Here is a 20509-nt window from a genome sequence, read left to right as displayed (position 1 = left end):
GTTTATCTCCTAACTGTATGCCTTTTTGTTCACCTGTGTGTTTTTGTGACAATGCAAGTGTGCAAGTGTGCCAATCATGGTAAGTTCTTATGTGTAGGCATACATGCGTGTGAGTGTGCAAGAGTGTGAGATAATCTGTAATTAAATTCCTGAGTTTAATGGGATTATCTAAGGGAGACAAGCAGCACTGTGTCCTTGACATCCATCCCCTGGTTAGCCACAGCCAAGCAGCTGACAGACACACACACACAGACATTTGGGGAAAAATAAAAAGAAACAGTGAGAGAAAATAAGATAAAGTAGGAAGAGGCAGCGAAGTAAAAAAAAGATAGAATTACTAGAGATCAAAAGAGCACAATGAAAACCTTGTGAAGATATGAGAACAAAGGCCTTCCAGGGTGAGGGTAATAAACAAGTGACTTGCATTGTAATTATCTCATTTTCTGTTGCGTTACACCGAAGGTTGACTGGCCTTCCTCTCAGCAAGGTTCTCCTCCACCTACAGCACAAACTGACAGCCAGGTCAACCAACAAAATACTCAAATCACTGAACACAAAAAGAATTAGATTACTTTGACAATATTTCACACATAATGACTATTTTCTAATCTGTAAGATTTTTTTATTCATGGTTGATTGTTTTGTTTTTAAAAAATTAATCATCCCCAATCCTGTTTGTGGTTTTCACATATATCTATATCTCAGGTCATTCGTGTATGGACAGGCGCCTTCTTTAAATACCTCAGATTCTCCTCTTTTTGTCTTTCAGATTATTTGGTTCTTTTGAAATATTTAGACAAAGACCTTAAAGATTAGAGAAAATTTTGTTCTGCAAATGTTTATAAAATCTAAACAATTTCCTCCCAGAACCAAATTAATAATGGATAAAGACAATTTATATGGCAGCAGGTACAGAAAACCAAGGTAGAAATCTATTGTTAATCAATACATGTTAAATAAATGGAAAAAAACCAACTTATTAAATATTTGGTCACTGATCTGATCGTTTCCATAGCAACGACCAGAAGCAGGACCCAGAGCCACAGTGACCTCACTGATGACATCATGAACATCACAACAGATCAAAGACGTTCTGAGGCTTTGAATGCTTGAATGTCAACACATCAGTTAGAATCCAAACGCTTCAGTGAGATTCAGGTTTTGTGTGTAGTAAAGATTTTTTGTTTCCAGGATGAAAAACCTTTTTATTTTGCCACTCGGTCTTGGAGTAGGATACCTGGTGTCAACAGGTATGAAGAAACTTTTTGACCATTTCTTTCCTGTAAATGACTCAGTCGAAAGTACCTCCAAGGAAGTTGAGAAAGATTTGTTTTGGGACGGGCTTCCATCGGTTCCCAGAGAGCAAGCTGACCCGGCTGGGGAAGATTCTTCTGTTGACAGGCTGAGTCGTTTCTCAAGCTCCAAGGACGTTGAGAGAGACTTGTTTTGGGACGGGCTTCCGTCGGATCCCAGATATCAAACTGACCCGGCTGGGGAAGTTTCTTCTGGGGCGAATCTCAAAACTCAGGCTTTGATTTCAACCATTTTATGTCCGGCGTGTTCAGAGAATACATCGAGAAATGGCGCATCCTCCACGGTCTCGGACCTTAAATGTTCCCCAGACGGAGCATCAGGGTTAACACCCAGGAGCAGCAGTGGAGCCCCAGGCAGTAAGACTGCTCACAAAGATAAAACTGCCCTGAACGAGGGCAGAAGGGGTAGCGCGAAGTCAAAAGATGAAGAAAGACTTTTGGAACCATTAGTACACAGTTCCCCAATAAAAAGCTACCCCGGACGGGGCAGTTTAACCTTAGAAGAGGAGGAAAAAATTTGGGACCGGATGTTATTGATTCCCCAAAAGAAAAACTACCCCTTTTGGGATAGTTCAACCTCAGAAGATGAGGAAAAGACTTGGGATCGGATGTTACCGATTCCCCAAAAGAAAAACTACCCCGGACGGGGTAGATCACCTGCAAAAGAAGAGGAAAGACGATCAGAACAATTTGTACGCAGTTCGCAGATAAAAAGCTACCCCGGACGGGGTAGTTTAACCTCAGAAGAGGAGGAAAGAATTTGGGGCCGGATGTTTCCGATTCCCCAAAAGAAAAACTGCCCCGAATGGGATAGTTCAACCTCCGAAGATGACGAAAATTTTTGGGAACGGATGTTTCCGATTGCCTAAAAGAAAATCTGATAGAGATTGTGAAGTTTTCTAGGATCAGCGCAAAGATCATCCTGAGACTCCAGCTGCCATAAAGTCCTCTGCAGAGGACAACCTCTGTAAAATTTCCCAACAGGTTCAGAAATCGTTCTCAGTTTTTAAAGCTTTCTGAACCTGTTCTCAAGAAAACGTGTACAAAAGCAGGATTCATAATGAGAAGCAAACACATGAAGAGAAACGCCACACTCCACAGAAAATCCCACCTAATGGTTTCTCCTGCCACTAACCTCCAAAACAACAAAGCTGTTTTTTTAGAGGAGGAAGAAACATTGAATTTTGTGAATAAACTATCAAAAGTTAACATCCTGTTTGCAGGTTTCTCTCCGGGCGCTCCGGCTTCCTGCCACAATCTAAAGTCATCACTGTTTGGTTAATTAGTTTCTAAATTCTCCTTTGGTGTACATAAAACATCAGGGCTGCTCAGTGGCTCAGTGGGCAGCACTACTGCCTTGCAGTAAGAAAGTCCTGGGTTTGAATCCCAGCCTGGTTCTGTCTGCATGGGGTTTTCTGGTTCTCCATTGTCCATATTTGGGTTCTCTCCGGGCGCTCCGGCTTCCTCCCACAGTCCAAAAAGATTTAGTGTGATTTATAACGGATGGATGTTAATAATAATAATAATTATTATTATTAATAATACCATTACTATATATAAATAGATATATCTATCCATCTATCAATCAAAAGATATATCTATATCTATCCATCTATATATATAAATATATATTTATTTATATAGATCTATAGATAGATCAATCTATCTATATATATAGATAGATCAATCGATAAATAGATTTATCTATAGATCTATTTATTGATCTATCTACATATGTGATACTTTTCTATTCATTTATTATTTGTTTAAGATCTGAGTTTAATCAATCCTAATATTAGTTGTGCAACAAATTACATCATTACTGATATTAACAATTTCAGAACAAGGTAGTATAAAATATATAAAATGTGATCATTAACAGAGAGTTAAGAGCACAATGAAAAGCAATTCACAGATTCAGCTCCATTATCCTCCTGACTACAAGAAAAAATAATATTGTCTAATCATTCTTTTTACAAAAATTCCCAATTGTTTGGAATAATTTTTATTTTTGATGCATCCATTCCAGTGGACATTGGAATGTCATACAATTGAAACTAGACTTTGAAGCTGATCATTAAATTCTAAAGGAAAACAAAAGTTAACATAAGATTAAATGAAACTTTTAAATCACTGCTTATTCTGTATGCAAACTCAAAAAAGTAAACAGGAGCACTTTGATTGAAACTCTCATCCCTATTTTGTGCGTTTATACTGGGGTACGGTGCAGCTGCAGAACTTCTCCATTTTACTCTTTTACTGTTTCATAGTTGTTATGATGCTTAACTGTGGCAATTATTATTGTTTTTACACCTAAGAGCAACCAATTATTTCAAAATCTCAAATAATACCTGAATTATGACTCCATTGCACAGAGGAGTTGAAAATGAAGCTTCATGGATGGAGAGCAGAACCAAAGGGCAGAGAGCGGAGGAAATTCAAACTATCTCATCCATTGATCAAAATGGGTAAGATATCCCATATCTCTTATTCCAAACCCCAACATCTCACTGCCTGGCTTTCTAACCACACAGGCAGACAGAGATCTAACGAGGTGTGGCAAGCAAGGGATTTGGATCGGGAGTGCTTGCCAACAATTGATGGTGTCATCAAGGAAATGCTACTCTGGAATATTATTTCTGCTGCCTGGAAATTGAGCTGTTTCAGTCATGAGATTCATACTGTGACAGTCTTCAGTCAGAGTCCTTTTCATATTCATTGCAAAACTGACTGCTACTGGATGTCCTTCTTGCCCACAGACATCAACATTCACTATGACTCTTTGTAACTATGGTTGATTTGAGTTAAAACATTTAATGGACCGTTGAGATAAATTAACAGTTTTTGAATTGAAATTGACTTGAATTGATTTTAATCATGTTCCATATAGCCTTTGAATGCTTTTAGATTAATTTCAGTAAGAAATGGAGACTGAGACTATGGAGAAAGATATCTATGCTTCCCTCCTGGTTCAGTTACCCTCTTATTAAGTCACAATAATTGTCCATCCATCCATCCATCCATCCATCCATCCATCCATCCATTTTCTTCTGCTTTATCGGGGTCGGGTCGCGGGGGTAGCAGCTTCAGAAGAGAGGCCCAGACTTCCCTCTCCCCGGCCACTTGTTCCAGCTCTTCCGGGGGAATCCCAAGGCGTTCCCAGGCCAGCCGAGAGATATAGTCCCTCCAGCGTGTCCTGAGTCTTCCCCAGGACCTCCTCCCGGTGGGACATGTCCGGAACACCTCACCAGGGAGGCTTCCAGGAGGCATCCTGACCAGATGCCCGAGCCACCTCAACTGGCTCCTCTTGATGTGAAGGAGCAGCGGCTCTACTCCGAGTCCCTCCCGGATGACTGAGCTTCTCACCCGTTTCACAGCAGAAGCTGCACCAATCTGCCTGTCGATCTCCCTCTCCCTTCTTCCCTCATTCATGAACAAGTTCCCGAGATACTGGAACTCCTCCACTTGGGGCACCCCCCCCCCCCCCCCCCCCCCCCCCCCCTCCCCAGACCCGGAGAAGGCACTCGACCCTTTTCCGGCTCAAGACCATGGCCTCGGATTTGGAGGCACTGATCCTCATCCCGGCCGCTTCACACTCGGCTGCGAACCGCTCCAGCGAGAGCTGCAGATCATAACCTGATGAAGCCAATAGGACCACATCATCCGCAAAAAGCAGAGATGAGATCCCAAGGCCACCGAATCGGATCCCCTCAACACCTTGGCTGCGCCTAGAAATTCTGTCCATAAAAGTAATGAACAGAATCGGTGACAAAGGGCAGCCCTGGCGGAGTCCAACTCTCACCGGACTCGAACCCGACTTACTGCTGGCAATGCGGACCAGACTCTGACACCGGTCATACAGGAACCTGACAGCCCATATCAAAGGGCCCGGTACCCCATACTCCCGGAGAACCTCCCACAGGGCTCCGCGAGGGACACGGTCAAAGGCCTTCTCCAAGTTCACAAAACACATGTAGACTGGTTGGGCAAACTCCCATGCTCCCTCCAGTATCCTGCTGAGGGTGTAGAGCTGGTCCAGTGTTCCACGACAGGACGAAAACCACACTGCTCTTCCCGAATCCGAAGTGCGACTATCCAACGGACCCTCCTCTCCAGGACCCCTGAATAGACCTTGCCAGGGAGGCTTAAGAGTGTGACCCCCCTATAATTGGAGCACACCCTCCGGTCCCCCTTTTTGAACAGGGGGACCACCACCCCAGTCTGCCAATCCAGGGGAACTGCCCCTGATGTCCATGCAATTTTGCAGACAACCCAACACAGCCAACACAACCCTGCAACATCCAGAGCTTTAAGGAACTCTTAACGAATCTCTCATATTGTGTTTTCAGTCACAGTAACTGAAAACATGAAATTAATGTTCATCAATTATGCAACTCAACAACATAACTCAGAATGTTCACATAAATTAAATCTCAGTTGCCTAATTCTTCCTGTAAGGCCGGTAATACATGTTATCTTTGAATTTGACACTTTTGTGAATCATATTTTTGAAACATCATAACCGTGAACATTCTTTGTGTTTTAGATATCATTTTATTGCCACTCTGTTATAACTTTATGTTGCATTTCTCAAACAAAAAACTGCAGAAGACAAACCACAAACTTGGAACAAATACAGTTTGACCTTTATCGCCCTCTATTGGTCAATGAGGACATTTTCGCTCTCTCAATATGTGCTCAGTATTGTTAGTATTAATGACGTTTGCTTGATATATGTATGTGTTAGAAAATGCTGCTTTTCAGGGACTGCTTCTTGAAAGATATTGATTGGCGTCATTCCTAATGTTTTGCCGGTAGTGTAGATGCAGCAAAAGTGGCTTTAAAAATAAATTCCAGAAGAAATAAGATTGATAGATTTTTTTTTCTGTAGTTAGATAGCACACCCTGAGAGGTGTAACTGAATAACCTGTTGGATAATTTTCTTTAAATGAAGCAAAACAAAAACGTAAATTCTTTATACGTTTGTAAAGAAAAAAGTGTTCTTGTAATCTGTTATGACGTTTTTATTTTTATTTTGTTAAATTATTTTTAAAAATTGTCTTTAAAAAACATGACTAAATAAAATTAAAACTGAAGCATACAGTGTAACTGATGTGAAAGTATTCAGAAAAATTCCAGGAGTGCCTGAACACAATCCAATTCATTTTTCCGACTTCCCGAACAGGAGGAAGCGGGATTTCCAGGAAGGAATTGAACGCACCACACCAGTCGGAACACTCCAGCGGTGGTGAACGGACAAGGTAAGAGCTGACAGCTTAAAAACCTGTAGTTGTGCGACTTCAAAAGAAGAAGTATAGTTAAGGAAACAACCACAGCTTTTAGTGTAACTTGTTCTACTGTAATAGTTTTACTGGCTAGTCGGTTGAAAACTAATTCTGATAACCCGCCGCTGTCAAAACAAACTACTTCCTTTGGCTAACTTTATGCTAGCAGCGCTATTAAATCTCTGCTCAGTTACCGAACAAGTAAACCAGCGCTGGTGCTGGTGAGATGAGTCGTCATTATACTTATATGTTTAGTTTTAGATATTTCCTCCTTCTCAACTTTTATGTTTTTCCTTTTTTCTTTTATTTTCAACGGATAATATTGACTGTGGGCGTGGGGATTGGTTTACGTCAGTTTAGCTAACTTTAAAAATCAACACCCTGTAAAATATTAGTTTCGTTTTAAAGCTACAGTCAGCAATCATTAACATCACGCTTTTATATCTGGTTTTATTTCTAAAAGTAACGTCGTGGCTGATTGTTCAAACTATCTCATCCATTGATCATTTCGATGCGGAAGTGACTAAGAAGAAGAAACTCTCAACCAAAAATCTTAATCATTTAAAGGTTTAAATACATTTAAACACGTTTTAAATGTATAGAACGATCTGACATTGCATGTAACTTTTTTACGTTTTCTGTCAGAAGTAAGAATTAATTCATTCACTTGTTTAGTTGTTTGTCGTATATAAAATGAAAGTGTTTTCCCATTTCCCAGTTGAAAACCATTATTTCAGTCCATCATCTGCAGTCCCTGGCAGATTGACAAGCTAAATAAAAATTAAAGCATTACATTACAGTTTGATAAATAAAGATGAGTCCATGAGTACAAGTCACTTGCTTGCCTATTATCATAGATTTAATTAGTAATTAACCACTGTTATTAGAGAACTGGTTGTTAATTCATTCATTAGACCAGTCAGGCTGTTTCTGGCCGATACAGATGTCTGGGTTTCTTTGCCTTGTTGTTTCCAGTTTGTTTCAGTTTCTTTTTTTTCTAAGCATTATAAAATGTATGTGGGTAGTATTTTTTTTTATTCTAAAGCAAAATTGAAACATTACTAGATTATTGTTATAGATCTCTCAAAACATATTTGTCTAACATTTTATAATGTTTATTTTACTAAGCTCAAAAAACATAAAAAATACTCGTGTTTGTATTTAATAAATGTTTGACTTACCTACCACAAATCAGAGCCAACAAAGAGAAAATCTGATTTCTGGCTGATTGGTTGGTGTGTTTTTATGGTAAGCACAATTAGCAAAGGAAGAAATGTTATTTTTCATAAAAATTGGTTATATTAGTTATATTTTAAGAAGATTTAAATATCGTGTTGGATCTTTACATTTTTTCAAATTATATTTCAGTTGGTTAAAAATCTTAAATAAGCTCTGCGTGTCTGACACTTTATTAAATTGATGTCATCTCATTTTGTTGTGTAATTGTATGATGATTCTCACATGCCTTGACATGCGGAAGTGTGTTCTACTCTTCCTTCTCAAATAAATATGAAATTTAATACAAATAGAACATTGTGTGCATCTAAAGCTGTAGGATTATTTCTCTGCTATTCAGAGACTTTCTTTGTGATCTGGTGGAACCTGTGAGGATTTAGATCTGTAACAAAAACCAACACTTGACGTGTTTACTTTTTATACGCTTTTAGAACCCATGTTTAAGATGTTAAACAGTTTCAGAATGACTTATTCTGAACCTGAAAAAAAAAACTCTTATCATTTGTTGAATCTTTTAAGGCTGATTGATGGCCAAACAGGACCAACTTGATATCCCTGACAACAGTGTGTGCAAGAAGCAGAAGTGAATTGAAGGATCATGCTTGCCAATAATTGTTCAGAATTGTTTTCATGTGAATACAAATTACCTCTGAAGAATGCTTTCCTGACATAACTGGTGTCATCATTCCTGCAGCCAGTTACCGTGTGTCCCTGACTCATCAGGGTTTAGCTGAATGCTGCATACTGCCAAAATGACCCAAACAAAGAGCCAGTGATGGAGTGGCAGCCCATAGCCCTGTGCCATTGTCCCACCTAATGAACCAGCAGCCTGGGTATGCTAGCTGCTTGGTGTCTGGGCGGTCACAGGTTCTGCCTTCATTGTGTTGTAAACACTGCTGTACAGCGCGGCCACTGTTTCTGTCTACTTGTCTTGTAGTCAGTTCCTGCTTCTGGCATTCCTGTCAGGCATACTAATTTTATAGCTCATGGTTGTTATCTTATGGAAAAGAAAAAGCAGCAATTTTTCTTCAATTAGTTTAGTTGGGCATGTTCATTATGAAGATTACCCCTTTTATAAGCTGTATCCATTAGCTTTGAAATGGAAAAAAGTACATATATAGACCACACCTGTATTTAAGCCGCAGGTGTCCATCTTAAAAATACAATAGCCTACCAGGGAAAGTTACTAATCATTATCTTTGTCTTCCTCATGTGCACTAAAACCACTAAAGTCGTCTTTTTATTGTGTCAGTATTGAACAGTCTCACACATTTCTTCAGTCTCTCTTTCACTGATTCTCTCAAGTCACTTTTGACTTTTGATCAATTCACTCTTGAGCTTGTGCTGTGCTCTTCTTCATGCAGCAGCCCTGGTGGTAGTAACAACCTTTTCAGCCTGTCAATGTAGGCCTTCTAATGACCCATCACTTGATCCAGGTGCGTTAAACCAGGGAGAGAACTAAAACATGCAGGATGCCGGCTCTTGAGGACCGACTTTGGGCACCACTGATCTAAACCATTCCATTGTATCTCAGGGTGAATGCTTAGGGCCACTGTGCAGGTGGAAGGTGAACCTCCACTCCAGTTGCTATGTCTTTTGGAGCTACTAAGAGGTTTTCTTCCTCTATCTGGATATAGCTCTATTTTTAAAGTCTGAACAGCTTCCATGAAGTATGCCCAGAGCATGATGTACCCACAACTATGTTTCACAATGGTGATGACATGTTCAGGGTGATGTTACTTTTCTGGCACACAGCATCTTGTATGTAGGTCAAAGTCTTGAATGTTGGTCTCCTCTGACCACAGCACCTTCTTGCACATATCTTCTGAGTCCCATGCATTGCTTCTGGATTCTCATAAATTAATTTATTTTTACAGTTTCTTAAAGGCCAGATTTGTAGGCTGTACGATTCATAGTTGTCCCGTTGACTGGTTTCTCTTTGTAAAAATCTTTGAAAAAGCATATGCTATTTTTCATTCCCTTATTTATGTTACTTTTGTGTTGGCCTGATTCCTATGTTATGCATTGATGATTGTGGTTATGTGACAAAATGTCTCCCCAAAAAATCCAAGGGGTACAAATACCACTGTAGATTTTGTATGTAATTTCTCTGCTTTACCTTTTTATCTGTGTAATCCCATTAATGTCTCCTCCTCAGATGCAGACTATAAAATGTGTGGTAGTGGGTGATGGTGCTGTGGGGAAAACTTGCCTGCTCATCTCCTACACAACCAACAAGTTTCCCTCTGAATACGTACCAACCGTGAGTAACCAATAATAAAATACCACTTGTATTTAAATACCACTGTGAAGTGGTCAAAGCAGATATGAATTGATATTTATAGAGCTACAGAAGAAGGGTTATTTATTTACCCTTAACACTGTGCAGCTCTTTCCTGGCACACAGGAAGTGATACTTGTTTACAGTGCCTAGACTGAGAAAACAAAATTAGCTTTTACCAGAACTCCAACCTTCATGAAACTGAAAGATATCACACTACTGCCAAACATGAATATAATGTTACATTTCACTGTAAGTTTATACCAAATGGTTGTTTGTCCCTTTAAACAAAATGTATCAGAAGTTTGCACAATAAAGTTGAAGACAGATCAGTGAGTTTCAACCCTTTCTGGCCGTGCAGCACCTAATTTAGCCTCTGTTTGTTGGTAGATCTGCAGAGTGCCTCAGTTTTATGGATCAGATTACTGCTGGGAGTGGTTCCAGAATAGTTCTTGTTATATTCCGGCACAAGCGAGACTAATCTTGCACACCTGAGTCTGTATGCTGGCATAAACACAGAGATCTACTTTCACTTTTGTTATCAGTTCCCTAAACTGATTAGATGTTTGCAAAGTGAGTGAGATCAAAATTAGTTTTGTTCTTGCGCTTTTTTATTTCAAAAATACTGTTTACACTCATGGTTATATTATAAACATAATTGAAAAATCCCAAACTTGGTATGATTTCATTTTAATGTATGCATTTTGGATTTCAGCGACTCTTGGTGGCAGTTTGTTGCATCTTATGAAATCAACCATGCACATACTGTTTGATTGTAAGCATAAGAGCAGCACCCTGCTGAGTAACAGAACCCCAACATTCTGCAGCTTTATGCAAAATGTGGTTCAGGTTCTCTGCTGAGGATGCAAACTCTGCGTTCTGCCTCGTAACAGCAGAACAGCTGACTTTAAGTTGGAAACATTCAGCGTATAGGCAGCTTCTTCTCTTGGCACTTCTTAGCCCAGTTTGATGAGACGTTTGCAGAACCAGCAATGCTGACTCAACTTTTACTTCTGTTTCTGTTAATCCTGTTTTTAGCACTGATTTATTTACTTATGTAGCTTGTTTCCCATAAAACTGCATCTTTATTTCCATATTAATTTATTTTGTCTACAAGTTTTATATAATACTATTCTTATCTCTCCAGTTTGTCAAATTGCATTTGCATTTTGGTCAGTTATGGTTTTATTGTTAGTGTTCTTATCACCTAAACAACATCCTCTTCCTGCCAGTGTTTCTATTATTAGAAACAACCTTATTTTTCCACTTTATGGTAAACCTTTCATCTATATTTTCTTATAGCCTCCGGGATAAATGACAAGAACTTTTGAACAAGCATTTTTTTCTCACAGTTTTATATATTAGCTTTAGAAGCAGGCACAGCTGTAGCCTCGTCAACCAATTCATCACAGCAAACGCAGACAAACCTCCGGTTTCCTCTTTGATTCATTGTGTTGTTGCAGCTTCTTGCAATGTTGTTTCCTGTGAGTCATCTGACAATCACCACAGTAGGAGAGGTGATTTTCAAGGAGAGAGTGACTAAGTCTAACCCTCTCCTTAGAATTTACTGATTTATTGGGGTTTTTTTTAGGGATATCTTGTTTTTTGATTTGGTATCATTTCTATATGCGTATCAACAGTACAGATGGTGTACCTTTCTAATATTAAGCTTTTTTCACTGTTTTTGATCGGGTTGTTTGCCGGAGTTGCTGTAGTCTTGGCGTAATCCAAAAACGTATCCTGAAGTAGTCAACAAAGAGCAGCCCAAGAATTACTTACAAGAAAGAGTAAAAACGTATTTTAGAACACATCAGCCCTTTAGTGGTTATGTGGAAATGTTGGTATTTTAAGGAGGAAAGTGCAAATAACTCATACAATTAACATAATTACCAAATAATAAAATCAGGCAAAAGAAACATTTTTCCAAATCAATTTCTTTCTGTGAAACTTTAACTAAAACTGCAAATGTGTGTCTGTGTTTGGTGAATTTTTGGTTAAAACAGACATTCAGTGAAATTACTCACAGAGGATCAAGTATCCAAAAAGTTTACTCCAGTAAGAGTAGTAATACTTCATAATAAACTTACTCAAGGAAAAGTGAAATGGAGGGCATAGTAAAAATACTCCCAAAAGTAAATATTTTCCAAAAAGTTATTCAAGTAAATGCATCTGAGTAAATGTAGCTAGTTACTGCCCAACTCAGTGCAAAAGTATTCTCACTACCTGACCTTTTCTACGTTTGACAAAGCAAAAAACATATTTATATTCTTCTTCACTCCATTCTCTGAAACCGCTAAATTAAATCAGGTGCCTCCAGTTGCCTCAAGTTGTTATCTAATTAGTAAATGAACTGATCGTGTGTAATATTTAATCCCAGCTTAATCAAAGCTGTTCTGTGAAGGTCTTAGGGGATTGTTGTAGAACAATATTGAATAAACCACATTATTAAGACCAAAACCAGTGGGATCAGTAGTAAATACCAAGCTTCAACATCTTAGTTTTTGCTATCAGTCCCCTGAACATAGGAAAACTAACTGCACATCATGCTGATGACACCATCCCACTGTGAAATGATTCAATTTCCAGCAAGAGGCGGTGGAAGAATTCTTTACGCCACATGTTTAGATTTTTATTTTAAAACAAATTTGAAAACCTTGCATTATTTTATGCTTGTCCACCCAGGTAAATTTCTGAGATTACGCCTACAGTCTAGGCCTCGGAGTATCCCAGCTTTATTTGTGTTTTACTGAAGTCAACATATTTCCCTTGCCTCGCCCCTCCGCTCTGTTTCCGTTTGCCTGTTTTTGTCCATACATGTCGGTGTGATTCACCTCAGGCTGCATTTCCAATTCAGCTTCTTGAACTGAACTGATGCACATTTTGTGGTTTTTGGAAGTAATGATGGAACTAAATAAAGTACATTTAGTTCATTATGTAAATAATGTTGGTCTATTTAGCTCTATACTTTTAATAATATCGGAGCAAGACTTGGAGAAACCCCTGTTATTTATAAATTGTGGAGTACTTGACAACCCAGAACAAGAATCAACGTGAAGAACCAATACTTAGGATTTTTTTTTGTTACCCTTACCTTTGTTCGCTTCAGAAATGACTATTTTACCCTTTTAAAGTTGGTACTTTGGACGGCAGAGACACAAGTTTCTTATCTGTTATTAAATTCCTTGTTTTAAGTGCTTGATTCTACAGCTCAGGCTTGGGTATGGCTAGTAAAATAACCAGTAAATACTGTTTATTACAATTAATTCACTATTTAACAAGGAAGGCATAATATTATTACATTTGACCATGTTGGTTTGGACAGCTTCTATTGTCCAAATTACAAGATGGCGTTTTGTTTTTACTTGTAGAGTCTTTGTCTGATATTAAAAATTATTTGACCTGAAAATGAAAACATAAAAAAAATGGATCCAAATAGATGATTTTGCTAAATTTTGGTTCAACTATGATTTACGGTGTCAGAAAATTGTCTGTGACTTCTATTCAGTCTGGTTTAGCTGGATCTTACCTCAGCATTCTGGGTTTTATTTAAACCAAAATGTCTGCAGGCTACACCAAACAGCAGCAGGGCTGGGTGTTTGTTGAAGCTGTGCATTCCTGCTCTTTTCCACTTTTGAAGAACTGATATTGCACACGCATGTTGCAACGGCGCTGCATGTCAATGCGCATGGCAGCAGCCTGAGGATATGAGAGAAAAACAAGAAGAATAAGTAAGAGTCAGTAAGCTTGTTCACCTGAGCAGCCGTTCACCACAATATCTTTAACTTTTCTTTTCAATGGTTTGCTGCTAGTGAACAGGATATTTGAAGCCACTCTGTTCAACCCAGTCCATACAAAAACGAAGCCTCACATGATTTCTGCTTACATGAGGGTGGAGCTTTGTCAGCGCAGTAACACCACCTGACAAAGGGTATGTTAAATGTAAACAGGAAGTTTGTTTTTGTTGCCGTGGAGATGACACAGTAAACAAGATATTTAAAACACCCACAGAGACACGTCCCCATTTCACCTTCGTCTCAGATGCTACGGTTCAAGTAGCTCAGCAATTGCAGCTCATTGGTCAATGTCTCCCACATTTTATGAAATAATTGGCTTCAGAGTCAGAGCATGTAGATATGATCCTTCCCCATTTTTAATCAAACTCCGTCTCTCACTAAAAATATGTACTTGTAAATCATTATGATTATAACACTACTGAACAGGTAAAATAATTAAAATATCAAATTGTTTAATTATCTGTTTCTATCTCAGTATGATGTTTCAAACAGGATTTTGATAGAATGAGAATCTGGGTTGCAGCAAAGGAGAGTAAATGAAAGTCCATACAATCTTCAATGAATAAAACATCTTGGATATGTTTGACATGGCAAAACAAAGTATGTTGGAAGGCATGACCTGTTTTTGCCAGCCTTTCTAAAAATCTACAGTTTATTTACTTTCCATTTATTTCTGCATTCCATAGAAACAAATTTAATTCAGTCGAGCGTCTTTATAAGTAAGCCTTTCTTCAGCCCTCTTCCTGTTATTTCTGACAATTTCACTTCCCATTTTCCAGGCTTCCTCTTAGCTTATTTTTAAGTCTTTTTCATATTCTGCCCTGTTTCATGTCCAGGTCTTTGATAACTATGCTGTGACAGTGATGATCGGAGGGGAGCCATACACCCTTGGACTGTTTGACACTGCAGGTGATAATAAATCTGCATATACCTATAACCTTTTGCGATTGATATTGGTGTTGTTGGCACCCACAGTAACTGAAAAATTAAAGGGAGTGTTGGTATTCCTACTGTAATTACCCTTTCTTTTAATGTTGAAGATATAAAGTAACTTGCTTGTTTCCTTCCTGTCACTATTTAATTATTTATTTTTTTTTATTATCATTTTAGTTTTAAGTGTCTCTGTCTCCCCCTGCAGGTCAGGAGGACTATGACAGACTGCGACCCCTTAGCTACCCTCAAACCGACGTTTTCCTCGTCTGTTTCTCAGTCGTATCGCCTTCCTCCTTTGAAAACGTCAGAGAGAAGGTTTGGTCACTTTAATTGTATAGCAATGGACATTCTTCCTAACTTTACAAATAAAGTATCATTTATTAAACTTAGGCAAATATCACTTGAAGTTCTCCCTTGAATAGTTACTGTTTGTTATTTATTTATTTAATTTTTAGTTTAGTTTTTGGCAATCCCAGAGTTGAGATTTAGTTCATTGACTTTAATTTTTATTGTAAATTTTTTTTTAATCACAGTGGGTCCCTGAGATTTCTCACCACTGCCCGCGGACGCCCTTCTTGCTGGTTGGAACTCAGGTGGATTTAAGAGACGACAGCAACACAATGGAGAAGCTGGCCAAGAACAAACAACGACCCATGAGCTCTGAAAGTGGGGAGAAACTGGCGCGAGAGCTCAGAGCTGTCAAATATGTGGAGTGCTCAGCTCTGACGCAGGTAAATGGGAGGGAGGCAACTGCTTCTGACTGCAGACTCTCACCTCACCACCACTGGAAGGCCCCGCAGTCCAAAGCCCTTTCTGATTCAACTGTGTCCAGGTTCTCTTCTGGTTCACAACTATCCAAATATTGATAAACTATTTATAATTTGTCATTTTACTAATGTAGTTTGTGACTAAGGAATTAGGCCATGAAAGTAAAAAACTTACCAACTAGAGAAGAGAAGCTCACATAAAGGCAGACTCTCCAAGCATAAACAAACAGGTTGTTTATTACAACTCTGAGTGCATTTCTTAACTTTTACACAAGACGGGACTTGTCAGGCTGTAACGGACTTGTCAGGGAACGCTGCATGAGCACATTTGCATTGCACAATGCCTGAAAGAGCAGGAAGTTCATGAAGTCATTAAAACTAATTTTTTTTTAAAAACATGCAATCGGTCCAATAAATCAGTCAAGTCCATGTTAGAGGAAACTTCTGCAAAAATGCACAACCTTACATAGCACAAATGGTGAGCATCATTCAAGGATTTGTTTTTTATTTTTATTTAAATAGGTGAGGGTACTGAGTAAAATAGAGTGACAGTTGGATAATTAAGAAAGTCATTTCAGTTTTTCACTTTAAGATGCAAAAATGTCAATGATGTAGGAGTGTAACATAACTTATGATTTCAAAAAGCAACAATATTTCATATTAAAGTGTCACAAAGTGCTATCTTGCTGAGATTATGAAGTGACTTTCTTGGGAAGTAAGGGTAAGCTATTATGATTCCTATGTGTCAGCTTTAACCTTAACACCTAGTATCTATTTATAAAACTCATTTTGAAGTAAGCCCAGTTTTTTACATGTTTGATGAACCTCCCACTACTTTTGAGTGTTTTGTTTTTGTGGAACCATTTTGGGTGTTTTACGGTTACAGAAATGGTGACAAACATGATACAAAAGTTTAACAACACTGAATCTGCTTTAGAGACACTAAACTAAAGGGCTTATTCACAGTTTTTTTATGCATATTATCATCTCCAGCTTATAATTTAAAACAGTTACTCTGATCAAACCTAAACTGAATAATTCTACTCTGAACATAGGTTTTAAAATCCAGTTTAATTGATCAGATAAAATATTTTTGTTGGAATATAACCAACTTAGTTAGACATCTATAGGCAAACTAGAATCTTTGCACAAGTCAAATGTGGAGTGAAATTTTCTTCACTGATTACAAATAACATCTGTGAAAACAAAAACAAGAGTATTATTTCTTTTCACAACAATACTGCTAAATCTCACCCTTTCCTGAAGAGCCTGATATAGCGCCTTGTATGGGTGCCCAACTACTACTACAACTTTTAGATGTATTCTTTCTCCAACCTGTCTGAGTTTGACATTCTTTTCTTTGTCATCGTTATATTGCAGTGAAACTTATTGTGATGTTTTTTTCCTTACTCGTCCTACTAGGGCTGAAATGATTAATCAGATTCATCGTAATGAATCAGTTATTGAAATATTTGTCAACTAATTTAGAAATTGATTAATCATTAACTGGCATACACAGACTAAAAAAAAAGACAATTTTGAGGAAAGAACATAAAGCAATAATTAAGCCTACACTGTACAAAAATAAAAGCCTTCATATACTTAAAACTCCTCAAGTGGTTTAGTTTTGGCTTAACCTGGTTCAAATTCTGTAAAGAAAAATAAATAAACAGAAATCTCCTATTAAGTACCTTTTGCTATTCGATTATTAATCAGCCAATCCAAAAAAAAAGAGTTCCCATTATTCGATAATCGATAGATTAATCAATTTCTAAGATCATTACATCTTACCAATAATCTGTTTACTAAATCAAGGAGTGGAATGAAGAATTTGCACCTTTAAAAAAAAATGTTTCTCTTTGTGTCTGATTTTTTTTTTTTTTTTTTTTTTTTTAAGAGAGGATTGAAGAACGTGTTTGATGAGGCCATCCTGGCAGCCCTGGAGCCCCCAGACATCAAACCCAAAAAGCGCTGCCTTCTCCTATAGAAATCTTCCGGAAGATGTGGAAGACGAGAAGCAGAAGAAGATGGAGGAGGTGGACGAGGAAGAGATCAATCCTGTACGGGAACAGAGGGAGGGAGCACCAAGGGGAGGGGTGTAGACACATGTTTAAACAGTGCCTTCAGCTGTAGTGACCTAACATGGGTGTGGTGTTAAAACTGACAGCCGCTTTATTTTCCTAGTAGATAAGTCACTCTAACATGGTAAACATTTATGAACTACACTCCACACTTAACAAGTAAACAAGATTTTCTTTTGTTAATGGGATGCGATGAACTGTAAGGCATGGATGGAGACAAGCTTACAGCTGGAACTGAAAACCAGCTCCTCATTTGGATAAATATTTTAGCAATAAGGCAGTGACGGTCTGCAGGAAATTAAAGAACTATATTATTAGTGTTTAAACACCTTCCCTTTTATGTGCCAGCTTTACTTCTCTGTACATCAAGTTTTATTTGCATTCATTTTCTTTTTCCTTTTTGTTTCTTCTACCATAGATCTTTTCTAGCACCAAAAATGCATTTTGAATTCATATATTTATTCAAAATAGCATCCTAAAAGGTTAATAGAAACACAATAAGTGCTTTGCTTATGCCACTGGAATTCAAGGTAGTTTTTGGAGCAACTTAAAGGCATTTCTAATGTTAAAATCTTTACATCTACAACTATGTCTAAGTGAGTTTAAAAAAAACTAATGTGTTTTCAAACATAAAATGTGTTTGGAAATGTTCAGTTTCAAACACATTTTATGTACACTAAATCTGGTCTTAAAGTATTGTTCTATGACGCTTAAGAATTTAAAACTGAATAATAAATAATTTACCTTTTATTCGTACAAAAAAAGAAACTGAAAACCTTGCCCTCAATCTGAACAAGTTATCTGGAGTAATGTAGAAACATGATGAGCAGGATCTGCAGGTTTGTCCACAGAGCAACAAAGAAAAGTTGGTATCTGACCAATGTGGAACAAACGCGCATTTGAGACTTCAAAGGTTCTGAGACATCTTGAACCGGATGACTCCAATCAAACTCATATTTACTTTTAAGGCTTCAATGTTTAATGATAAGTCGATTACAGTTGTTTTTTAGTTTTTAATAAAAGTGCAAAGAGTAAAGGGTTTGTATCCTTAGAGAAGAAAGCAAGTTGTGCCTTTCTGTTTTTGCACTCCAGGAAAGAATGACTAAAACTTTGCTTGAATACATTTTAGATTCTTGGAGGTTTAAAGTGCTCAACATGTTAGATAGTCTTATTGCCTTAACCCAGTCAAACTCCTAATAGGTGGTTGCTTTAATCTAATGGTGGAAATTACCCTTTTTTATATATATAAAAAAATACTTTTTATCTTTAAGCTGTTTGGTGAGCCATAATGTCCAGACATTTTGCAGCTTTATTTCATCGATCTCAAACAGTTAACACAAAACCACGTAATGTTTTCTATTTTGATTATTTTGTTCCTCTGGAAAGATCTCTCTAGTTTTTAGCAGCTGAACGCCTTAAAAAGGACTGATGTGGTTCAAATGTTCCTTTGCTGTTTCTTCTGCCAAAGTTCAACTAAATCATTGCTTCACAGATTCCAGGATGTTGATCTAGATGTTAATATAATTATTAGGAATTATCATTTGAATTATTCATAGATTTTATTTTGTTGCTGTTACGCTGCTTTCTTAGCCCAACTTCTTTGAACAAAATGAAAACTAAAGCTTGTTTTGTTAGCAGAGCTTCACATTTTCACTCAGCAGTTGTGCTTGTTCAAAAATTGTTCCTCTGGGGACTAGATTTTGTTTTGCATAGAATGGGATAAATGGTGATGCATATTATTTTATGGAGTTTCAGTGCTCTCTAGCACTGACTGTCCTGAGCCCAGAAAACTCTTTTAATCCTTCAGATGACTGTATTTTCTAATGAAATGAACACAAAATCCTTTTTTTTTTTAAACCAATCTGTTGATGTTGACATTTTGATCAGATATTGAATGAATTATTATGAGTATTATATAGATATTATTGCTTCTTATTGTTTATTTGGGGACAGTAGTCTTGCAGGGTTTTAGACACTTTAAGTTTTGATTTCTTCTTTGTGCTTTTTAGATATTTTTACAACTACTTGATGAACACACAGAGTGCCAACAGTTAAGGTATCGCCCGCTTAGTTTGGCAAACAAAAAGATCTTTAATAAGCTTCTGATGTCAAAAACGAAAGATATTTTAAAACAATACTTGGAGATTGAATATTTGTCATGCATTAAATTTGAATGTTTGTTGGAATGGGTGTATGGAAATAATAAAAATAGTACTTGAATGTTTTATCTTGATTGATTCTATTTTATTGCTGCTATCTGTCAGAAGAGCAACACTAAAATGTATTGTGTTTTGCAGTCTGGTATAAGCAAAGCATTTCATTTCAGCGTAATTAAATCAGATTAGTTATTCACTTGAAAAAAGTTATAAATATTTCTGTTGTAAATTAAAAAATAACTATAAAAACATTTATATTCAAGAAAGGCAATATTTTTCAGTTTTTCTAAACAATACTAACTAATACTAATTGGATTTTAGTTCATATACCAACACAAAGTAGTGTAAAATTGCCCTAGACTCAAGTCATTTTGAGGCTCTAACAAGTTGTCTTACAGAAATATCCTTTATTCTCCCTCCTTTTTGCTCTCGTCTGAACAGAGTACATTTCTTCACACAGTTGCTTTTTCCCCTACATGTTCCCCCAACATGATGGATTTTGGTTTTCTGAAATATTTTTGCTTTAATTTTGTCACTTTACTATAAAGATCTGATTTATTTGAGTTATCTCAGCTGCAGATTTTCCAGCCTGAGCTGCACATCCCTGCAGCTCCTCCAGAGTTACCATGAGCCTCTTTGCATCTTTCGCTGCCATTTTAGGTG

At 37.5% G+C, this 20509-nt stretch overlaps 1 protein-coding gene across 1 annotated transcript; it reads left to right on the top strand.

The window, feature by feature from the left end:
• Positions 1-6485: 6485 nt before the first annotated feature.
• On the top strand, positions 6486-19915 carry LOC116731340 (cell division control protein 42 homolog). The gene is made up of 6 exons (XM_032581068.1): positions 6486-6574; positions 9993-10097; positions 14746-14818; positions 15048-15157; positions 15376-15573; positions 17507-19915. The coding sequence occupies exons 2-6, from the start codon at positions 9993-9995 to the stop codon at positions 17594-17596; spliced, it is 576 nt and encodes a 191-aa protein (XP_032436959.1). The 5' UTR covers positions 6486-6574; the 3' UTR covers positions 17597-19915.
• Positions 19916-20509: the final 594 nt, after the last annotated feature.

This window comes from Xiphophorus hellerii, chromosome 13 (assembly GCF_003331165.1).
Source record: "Xiphophorus hellerii strain 12219 chromosome 13, Xiphophorus_hellerii-4.1, whole genome shotgun sequence".
Taxonomy (NCBI): domain Eukaryota; kingdom Metazoa; phylum Chordata; class Actinopteri; order Cyprinodontiformes; family Poeciliidae; genus Xiphophorus; species Xiphophorus hellerii.
This window is presented reverse-complemented; position numbering and strand designations above follow the sequence as displayed.